This window comes from Sodiomyces alkalinus (assembly GCF_003711515.1).
Source record: "Sodiomyces alkalinus F11 unplaced genomic scaffold SODALscaffold_12, whole genome shotgun sequence".
Lineage (NCBI taxonomy): Eukaryota > Fungi > Ascomycota > Sordariomycetes > Glomerellales > Plectosphaerellaceae > Sodiomyces > Sodiomyces alkalinus.
The window spans coordinates 305,122-315,584 of record NW_021167090.1 but is presented as its reverse complement, the minus strand read 5'-3'; the positions used below and the strand labels follow the sequence as shown (position 1 = coordinate 315,584).

The 10,463-nt window shown below is 48.6% G+C and overlaps 1 protein-coding gene across 1 annotated transcript; it reads right to left on the bottom strand.

The window, feature by feature from the left end:
* Positions 1-743: 743 nt before the first annotated feature.
* SODALDRAFT_381909 (DNA-directed RNA polymerase I subunit RPA1) lies at positions 744-6,517 on the bottom strand. Its single transcript, XM_028615199.1, has 2 exons — positions 6,152-6,517; positions 744-6,069 (listed from the first exon to the last, which is right to left on the bottom strand). Exons 1-2 carry the CDS (start codon positions 6,331-6,333, stop codon positions 1,065-1,067), a joined length of 5,187 nt encoding a protein of 1,728 aa, XP_028462748.1. The 5' UTR covers positions 6,334-6,517; the 3' UTR covers positions 744-1,064.
* Positions 6,518-10,463: the final 3,946 nt, after the last annotated feature.

The following is a 10,463-nucleotide window of genomic DNA, read 5'->3' as shown; positions in this document are numbered from 1 at the left end:
ATCAGTTTATCAGTAACCTCCTGCGTAGTTGCTCGAGTTGCACCGACTCGATTCAATCCCCAACCGTCTTTTTTTCCCCGCTGCCACCGGCCCCACACACTGTTCCATCCCGACCCCTCCTTTCCCCACCCCCCTTCCACACACCACCACACCGTATATGCGATTGCCTCTCCAGGCAAATAGTGGGACGGACTTCCGTTGTCCACCTAGGCGCGAGCTCGTCTAATCTTCGTCGTTGGTGCAACGTCACACGGCGCTTCTCTCGCTTGTTCTGAAAGCTGTGTAACCATGCGAGCCCGACGTTTCCAGGACCACGATCCCTTCTCCCACCTTAGCCTGGGATGTCTCGGTCCTTCCTCGCGTCTTCGCGTCTTCGCGCCTTTCTAAAATATACGGATACTTCCCCGACCCACCGCCAACTCGGGGGCGGGCGTTATGGAAGTATTGCGGAGTAAAGAGGAGTCGGCCTGTGTCCTTGTGTAACGGTAATTACTTAGTACCCAGTACCTAGTACCCAGTACCCAGTACCTAGGTACCTTAGATACTCCTTCGATACCTGTATTCTGCTGCCAGAAGCGAAGAGACAAGGGCAAGACGCTCCATTACGTCAGCAGATACCATCTCGGCGGCCATCGTAAAGTCGACAGTTAATACGGTACAACGCCATCTCATCCATCATGAGCATCACGACGAAAGAATGGTAAGCCTCACTCTCTACAAAAGATAGCAGAAACAAAAGTAGACGGCAAAGCCAATGTGCCGAAATTAAAAGCAAGCTACGAAGTATGTACTACATACAACAACATCAATCCCATTTATTATCTACACCGATCAGACGCCTGCACGAGGATGCATGAGTGTTTTCAGAAAATCCCAGAAATCCAGACAAGCAGACCCCTTCTTCTTTTCTTGTTCTTGTTCATACAGAACCAGGTAAGGGGGCATGGAAAGCCAAATTTCTCATTCTGCAAACCCCTTTCCTTTTCCTTTTCCTTTCCTTCTTTTTTCTTCATTTTTCTTCATTTTTTCTTCATTTTCTTTTTGGCCGCTGAGCCAAGCACCACCTACTCCGCAGCAGACAGGGCATGCCGCGTAGGCAACTTGGTGAACACGTCAAACGCACCCGTGCCCAGCTTGCCCAGCCTACCCATGACGAGCCGGCCACTCGGCGTCGAGAGGTCATCCCAATCCCCATCCAACACAGCGTCCTTGAGGAAGGCGAGCGTCGTCTCGAAGCTCATCTTGGTGAACGGGCTCACATTACCCCGGAGCCCGTTGCGGTTGAAGGGCCTAAAGTCGCCGCCGCGCGTCATGTAGTCGGCGATGAGGTTCAGGTGCCGGTTATCCACCGAGATGCCGTGGCCCCCGAAGACGTTGCCCAGCTCGAGCACGATGCTGCTGCGGCACGCCTCCACGCCGTACACGTCCAGCACCGCCGCGATGTCGTTCGTCGACGTCCGGTTCGGGTTGATGTAGTCGCCGTACCGCTGCATCTGCTTCAGGTTCGACCCCGCCGTGTGGATCGCCCTGACCTTCTTCTCCGCCCCCGTGTCCGCGTCGCGGAGCAGGTGGTCGTCCACGAGCGTGCAGCCGCCGACACCCGGGACCTCCTGGATGACCGTCTTCCTGACCGCCTCCTGCACCACGTTCAGCATGAGGAGCTTGGGCGTGTTCGCGTCGAACTCGAGCGTAAACTCGCACCAGCCGCCCGTCGCCTCGTCGCTGCGGAATCGCGACACGTGTCTGTATCGGCTCTTCACCCGCTCGGCTCGCCCGCCGTCCTTTTTGTCATCCGAGTCTTCCGAGCCTGAGGTTTCCGACTCGTCATCGGCCATGTCGTTCTTTCCCTTCCGCTTGGGGCCCTCGGGCGCCGGGCTACCGCCAAACCCTTCGTCTTCCTCCTCATCGTCGGTCGCCTCACGCGCCATCTCCCTCTGGATCGCATCATCGTCCTCGTCGTTCGGACCATACGACACCGCCTCGGAGCGGTTCACCCGCGCCTTGACATTGGTGGCGTCACCATCACCCTCGTCGTCGTCGTCGTCGCCGCCGTCGTCGTCGAGTGCAGCTCTTGCCGCTCCGCCTGTTCCCGTAGCCATCTCCACCACGCCGGACTTGGTGCCGACGGCCGGCGCGGCGGCGCTCAGCGGCACCATCTTCTTCCTGACATCCCTCAACATGAACTTGACAAGGTGATCAAGGAACTTCTTCTCCACGGCCGTGAGAACGTCCGCAACCTCAATGGCGTACGCCTTGGTGTACTCCTCCGCCGGGAAGAACGTGAGCCGTACGTCGTAGAACTTATGCAGGCCTCCGTCCCTGCCCTTGCCCATGCGCTCATGAACAACAGCCTTGTCCAACACGTGGGCCATGGGGAGGACGCTGATGGATTTGGTGAACATCTCGCATTCCGCCTGGGTGAGCTCCTCGTTCGGGAAGATGGTCATGGCAGGCGTCGAGATGGTCCGACTGGCGGTCATGAGAATTTCTCGAAGACGAGGGATACCCAGCGTGACGTTCTTGGCAGAATGACCTGCCAAATGGAACGTGTTCAGGGTCATCTGCGTCGACGGTTCACCCACACTCTGACCGGCCACGATGCCGACGCCCTCGCCAGGTTCGACAAGGGACCGCATGTACTTGGCCGCCAGTACGAGCTCCGCCGACTTCTTGCCCACGCTCGGAATGAGCGAGGAAGAGCCGCGGCCACCGCCCTTCTCCTTGTCGCCCTTCTCTTTGATCAGACCGTCCTTGTTCTCCTTGATGTATTTGGTCATCGCCTCGTAGAACTTCTCCGACGTGGCAAACGCTATCCGGGCAGGGTTAACCATGGAGTTGACGGGGTCCTTTGCGTTGGGATGATTCAGTTTCGCGTGCTTGATCGCGCTCTTCATGTGGCGCACAATCTCGTCCTTGGTCTCCGCAAACATCTCCTTGAAATTGCTTCCAAAGTTCAGCTGCGCCGACTCGGATCCGATGTTGCGCAGCACGAAGCTAAAGTCCGTCAAGTACTTCTGCTTGGTCACGTCGAGGCCGTCTTCTCCGTAGAGGAACTGCACGAGAGTCCCGTCGGCGTCTCGGACGGTCGAGTCATACGATACCCGTAAACCTTCCATGCCCTTGATGAGACACCGTTGCAGGTATCCGGACCTGGACGTCTTGACGGCGGTATCGATGAGGCCCTCGCGGCCAGCCATGTGATGGAAATAGTACTCTTGCGGCCGGATACCGGTCAAGAACCTGTTGACAATGTAACCGCCAGCCCGAACGTGGGACTCGAACGGTCGGAAACAGGGCAGGGTCTTGCCGCTGACCATCACCGGAACTCTCCTGCCCTCCAGAACCTGCTGCCCGAGGTTACAAGAGATGAGGTTGGCGTTGACTGCTCCTCCCTTGGCACCGGAAATCGTCATGGCCTGCATCTGGTTCTTGGGGAATTGCTTGACCAGACCCTTGGGAAGGCACGCCTTCGTCACGGCGGAAGAGAGCTGTCCGCTTCTCTGGTTGCTGAGCAGATCGAGACCTTCCTGCTTGTTGTCGTCGCGCATGACTTCCTCCAGTCGGGTCAAGAGCTCCGCGTCCGTGTCGGTAGGCTTGGCGTCCTCGAGCGAGACGTATTTGGCCGCCACTTCGAGACCGATGTCTGCAGCTTGCTTCAGGACTTCCCGCCTGGTCTGCTCGCCTTCCGGCGTGAGTCTCAGGTCGTCCATGCCGCATGTGAAAGCGCGCATGTTCAGGAACCGGGTCAGAAGCCTCCCCAGGGCGCTGAGAAGTTTGCCAGCGATGGCAGGACCGTAAACTTCGTGAATCGAATGAATGAAACCGCCTGAGCTCGGCCCCAAATGCGCCTTATCCAGGATGCCGTGGATGAATTGGCCATTCTGGAACAGCACTGCGCCCTCTTCGGAATGCTCGCCCCAGCGATCGGCCGGTACTTGCGTCTTACCGCTCATCCAGACTCCTTCTCCATTCGGCGGCTTGATGTTCTTGAGGATTGTCGTAATGACTTGCTTGCCCGTCCACCTCGGGACCGGCTTGAGGACGGCTGGCGGTACCAGTTCGATACGTTCGCCCAGAATGTGTCCGCTCTCTGGCCGCAAGGCGGCGTAGATGAGTTGCATGTAGTCCGCTCGGTGGAAGAACGCGTCCTTGCTGCATAGGGCCACGGAGACCGAGATATGATCCTGGATCAGACCTCGCAGAGGCTTCCCTGCGGTGCCCGAGAGATACTGATGGTCCGTGTCCGCAATCTGGAGCGCCTCGGCCCTGGCCACCTCGTTCTGGGGAAAGTGCATATTCATTTCGTCTCCGTCGAAATCGGCGTTGTACGTATTACAGTTGGCGTAGTGCATGCGGATCGTCTTTTCGCCCGGAAGCACCCGAACGCGATGGCCCATGATGGAGGGTTTGTGGAGCGTAGGCTGCCGGTTCATCAACACAACGTCGCCATTGGTAAGATGCCTGTACACTTTCTTGTTCTTGACGCCGCTGGCGAGGGCATCTGACGGCGCGAGAAGCTGATTTGCCAGCGAGACGCGCTCGTCTGCGGACTTCCCGCGGAGGTTGGTGATCTGGCCGTTCTCGTACTCGATCGCAGCCGCGCCCGGCCATTTATCCACGCCGTTGATGACAGCCTGTTGCATGTCTCTGAAGTTGTGGCTCGTCACAGGTTCCGGATACGTCAGCTTCCGTGCAAAGACCGGGGGCACGCCGATTTCGTTGGTCTCGATGTTGGGATCGGGGGAGATGACACTGCGGGCGGCGAAGTTGACACGCTTGCCCATCATGTTCTTCCGAAAGAGGCCCTCTTTCTTCTCCAGGATCTGCTTGATGCCCTCCTCATTCCTCTTTGCCGCAGCTCCGATGATGGGGTTTCTATCTTTGTCAATCAGCGAGTTGACGGCGTGTTGGAGCTCAGTCCAGGCCTGGTGGAGGTCGCTCATGGTCCGAATCCGGCCGCTCTGAGCCGCTTGTCCCATGGTCTGATGGACGCGTGCAATTGTCGCGGACGCTCGGAGGACGTTCTTGTACAGGCTGTTCTGCTGGGCCTCGGCAATCTGCGAGTCGCCAGTGCGAGCTTCCGGGCGGAACTTATTCGGCGGAACCAGAAGGGTCTGCACGAAGAACATATCTGGCGAGACTGGTCCCGCCTTCTTCTTGGGTGGTTTGCTGTTGTACACCAGGGCAAGAACCTCCTGCTCTTTATCGAAGAGCTCCCTCAGGCGCTCGCGTACTTCCATCACGCTGAGGTACCGTTGCCGTCTCGTCGTCGAGGATGGCTCTTTAGCCGTACTCTTCCGGGGGGCTGGTTGCTCGCTGTCGTCTGATTCCATCCCGCCCGTTTCCACGTCTTGCCCGGAGCCAGAGTCAGAAGATGCTTCGACATCGGCCACTCCTTCGTCGGAATTGTAGCTGTTCGGCCTGCCCTTGGCCTTGGCTTTGGCAGGCGTCACGACTGTAGCCATGGCGTCCTTCGCCCTGAGGTTTTGCTGGGCCATTTTGTGCGCATCTTTCTCCGAAAGAGCCTTCTCGAAGATCTTGACGTAGGCGTCTTTCCGATAAGCAGGCGAGATACCGCCGCAAGCGCCGCATTTTTTTGCCTTGGCAATGGCGTTCATAAAATCCTTGATGACTTCCCTTCGCATCTCGAGGGCGCCCTCGTGTTTGCCCTTTCGCAGATCCCCCATGCTGAGCTGGCTCGCGGTTGATCTGAGGTGACGCCTGACAAACGATTCCCGAGCTCTCGAGACCGAATCGACACTGCTTCCCTCTTCTTCGGCTTCGCTCTCCTCCTGAGGGACGCCGGGAAGCGCCAGACCCTTCAGGTTTTCGCCGATGGCGTCGATGACTCGGGCGGCATGTATCAGACCATGTTGAAGAAGACGCAACTTGCAAGTGTAAAGGTGGACATCGCGATGGGGCATACGGAAGCCTTTGCAGTATGCGCATTGGGATCGAAGGAGGCGGAGAACCTGGTCCAGGTAGACGGGATGGTACACGGGCACAGATAGTTCTATGTGACCCGGGTGACCAGGACATGAAGATTGGCTCAGGTTGCAGGTAGCGCATCTAGAACAGATTCGGGTCAGTGGACTCGGGTAGAACAGCCAGAAGCAAGGCAGCGACTCGGTGGGGGGAAACGGGGGCGTACATTGAGTCTGCCCATGAGCCAAGTGCGGGATCGTAGAGACCACCCGGGACGGGGTTCAGTAGGTTGTCGAACGTGTTTTCATTTTCAATGCGCTTGACGGATATCGATCGGATCTCCGAGTCGGTGAGAAACGTGAATTCCACCGACTCGATGGCGGAAGAAACGGGTTGAGAAATGTTCATGGTGCCGTCGCGATGCTAGCAGGGTCCAATGGAGCTTCTGTATGAGGGATAAGAACTCCTGGGCCGCCTGTCGGAGACACCGACATTACCAAGGTATCGACCTCAAATATGATACCCTGTCGGCGATCGAGTGAATGAGAATTGGGAATTCACAGTGTTTAGGAGAGCTCTCGCTAATTACTTGTCGCTACCTACTCTCGCCGTTGCTAGAGGGGAATTTTTTTGGGCGGTATAGATTGGCAGAAAAGGAAAAAAGTGCTTACGTTGGTTGTACTTTGTTTTAGCCTGCGAGACTATATATAAACTGATATCTAACCACGAGGCTAAGCTGAGGGTAGGTGTGGGGGGGGTGGCTAGGAAAAGTTAAGCTGAGGGTAGGTGTGGGGCTAAGCTTTAATTAGTCGAATAGAGGAATAGTGGAATACCGGAATAACGGTATAGGGGAAACGTTTCTCTAGTCTTTACGAGTCGCGTCGTAACACGTTAACGTGTTATTCCCCTCTTTTTCGTAGCGTTAACGTTATTATTATCTCTTTCCTTTCACCACCACTCTATATTTTTATAGAGAGTGTTTTCGTACTATCACTATTACCCTCTATTAATACTTTTTTTCATTAACTACATTAATTTATTTATCTTCCTCGTTATTTTTAGGTATATTTTCCTATCAGGATCGATTCTTTAGTGTTTTACGTCTCTAACCGTGTTAGAAATAATTCGGGAACGATTCGGGAACGATTAGGAAACGTTTTGGAAACCTTTCTAACCCTCTTTAAAATTTCTCCTACAGAATTCGCGATAATACCCTCTAACTATAGAGATACGGAGGTATATTAGTAGTATATAAATAGGGAAGATAGTAATAAACGTCCTAGAAATCTGCCAGAATTTAAGACGGACGGTATAAGTATACTTATTAATCTAATACACTATAGTTTACTAATACTTCTATAAGACTAGTAAGGTTATCCTAGTAGCGGGAGAGATATACTACCGCTTTATAGAAAAAGACGGCGAGCTCTGCTTTAATATAAGTATCTTTCTATTTATAAAATAGCGATAAGGCTTTAACTAATTTATTCTATATAGCGCTCTAAATTTTCCTCGATTAGTGCACTAAAGAGATATATCTATAAGACACACTACACGTAGGCCGCTCTAAGTGCTTCGGGCTCCCTTAACGCTCGTGATAATACCCGCACCGCTTAATACTACCGATCGATACGAAACCTTACTCTTAGTATTAACGGTTAGCTTAACACTCCTCGTAAGGCTAAAGCGGTGGCTAAAGATATATATCTTTATAATATTCCGCGAAATAATAAAGGAAATATAAGGACTATTTCAGAAACGATTCCGAACCTATTTAAAAACGCGTGCTAATATATCTATTTTACTAGCCCGATATCCTTCGTATACAAATAGATCTTTTCGGCTAGAGTTCGGAGGAATATTACTAGGCATGTATAGAGTAGAACTCTATTAGTCGTAGTATATTCTATTTTATTTTTCTATTAGTATCTTTTACTAATAGTATCTATTTTATAGGCTACCTCCCCTTATTACGACTATCTTTATATAGTCTAGGCTAAGTATCGCTATAATAATATAGCGGATAGTAAAATAGTCTCGGGTAAGTTTATTACTCTTTATAAAATAAGAACTAATAGACTAATATTTATTTTACTAGATTTCCCTAAGGCCGTCCGCCCCCCTCCCTATTACTATCGGGTCTTATAGGCCCGTAATACTACTCCTAATAATAAGGAGTAAATAGTTATTTATAAAACGTTTTAGAAACGTTTCAATTACGTTAGGGTTTTACTATTTCGGACTTCACGATAATAATTAGGCGTCTATAAAGGCGTTTTTTTATAAGATATAGCTTTTTTTTAAAAGAATACCCTATAATAATACAAATAACGATACCGATAACTAAAGTCTTCTTACCTATCTAACTCGGTTATCCTAAACGTAATAATAACTCTCTTTCTAGTTCGATCCGCTTTAGCTTAAGCGTATAATACCGCTCATCTTTAAGCCTTCGCCTCTTAATTTCAGCCTCTAATTCACGATCTTTTCGAGCTATCTTATATCTACGCTCCTCTATATTAAAAGACCTCTCCTTAAAAGACAAAGAAGCTTATAAAGCTTAAATCTAACCCAGGGTAGCCTACTAATAAAGATTACGTGGATTTAGGCGTTAACTTTATAAGCGTCTTAGAGGGACCCCGCTTAATAATATACTCCTTATACTTCGTGCTAAAGAACTTCGAGAATCCGACTCTATATCGTTTTAATCGAATACGCTAAAATCTTCCGGAGGGTTAAGCGGTGACCTCGAAATCGATCGGCTACTTAATACTATACGGCTTCGCGACCGATCACGAAATTCCTCCTCTTATTCGGTGTTAGTCTTACGTAGTTTTCTTTCTAGAATACTATAAGGTTAGTAATTCTTTTACTATATATAATAAAATAGTAAAGCTTACTTTTACGACCTAAGTAATTATCTACCCGGCCTTTTATACTAGTATTCCGCTATAATCCTAGGACTTAAAGAGAACGTGTCGTAAAATCTCTTAAGATTAGATTCTAATTATAATCGCGATATCTAATAGACTTAGTAAGTAGGTTCGGTATAACTTAAGCTAAACTTACCTATTAATTACTTTAAGGATATAGATATTCCGCCTAATCTATAAGTATAAGGCTTAATATATAACCTCGACTATAGTTAAATTATCGGCAATTAGTGCTTAATCTTTAGCGGGAATACTTAAGGCAGCTTAGTAAAATCCTATAACGATATATAGAAAGCGTTTATATATAGCCTAGTTATAATACTAGGGAAATCTCCCTAGTAAGTCGGTTAGTTTTAGTTACCCTACCGAAAACGTTTCCTAATTATCGCTAAATCGTTCTATAATTATTTCCGAATAATACCGGAATCGTGTCCGAATTATTTCTAGATAATTTCGGGGAAAAACTCACGGCTAATCTTATCACACAGGTTATTATAATCCTCCCGAGTCTAGTATTCTAGTAAACTTATAAGGATTTAGTAGTATAATCCTTCCCCTTATTCTAGGTCACCTCCTAAAACACTTTTAATACTACGCCGAAAATAAACTATATAAAGTCTTATATAGTAAGTTATCTAAGTTTCCTAAGGCTCTTTAAGCTAATACCTCTCCTAAAGGTATTTTCTAAAGCCTTAAATCGCTAGTAAGGCCTAGTCTAAAGTTACCCTAAGAAGACCCGTGCTATAAAGGTATTTCTATTAAATTAGGATACTATACTTATCCTCGAGGATCCGGAAAACCCGCCGAAATATATAAAGATATATCTCTATTATCTCCGAGTTTATATAGCACCTTATTAAAGAGAGCACTAATATATATTAGAAACGATTTAGAAACGATTCGGGAACGATTCGGGTATATACCTCTTTCCGAGTTTTAACTATACTATACCTAAATAATTTCTTTTTACTCCACGCCACCGATATATTTATAATTAATATTAACGAAAAAGGAAGTTATATTAGGAAACTTCTATTATTTTACCTATTCCTTAAGAAAGCAGATTACTATATAGTTATATCGTGATTAGTATAAATACTGGATATACTAATATAGGCTATTAGAATCTTCTTTATAACTATAAGTAATAAGGTAGTATACTTATATATATTCGTTAGTTTACCTCTTTTATCTACTCTAAAGCTAAAGTAAGACCTTGACCGCCTTAAGAAAAGAGGATAATCTGCTACTTACGAATAATATACCGAAAGTAATCGGTATTCGTAAGGCTATCATAAATATCTATAATTATCTTACCTTTAAATTCTGCCACGAATTACCTAAGTTTACTCGACTTAAGAAACGCGTTTAGTGTAGTTATCGGTTTATTAATTTTCGCGAGTACTTAAGTAATACTATTAATAACTAATAAGGGGGCTTTTAAAAGTAGTAGGGGAGGGTAGACGTGTATTCTATATAAGATTATAATAATCCACGGTATTATATTAAAATCGTATAGTATAAAAAATCGAAATTCGATATCGTATTTTCGCTATTAGATTTCTCCAGGTCCCGCGATATACACCTTATCTATATAAGAGAGTT

Bases quoted from the DNA above. Each gene is read 5' to 3' on its own strand.
- SODALDRAFT_381909 (XM_028615199.1), bottom strand. From the start codon at position 6,333: ATGAACATTTCTCAACCCGTTTCTTCCGCCATCGAGTCGGTGGAATTC. The intron at 6,070-6,151 runs GTACGCCCCCGT...AATCTGTTCTAG, and splicing joins GGCTCATGGGCAGACTCAAT to ATGCGCTACCTGCAACCTGA.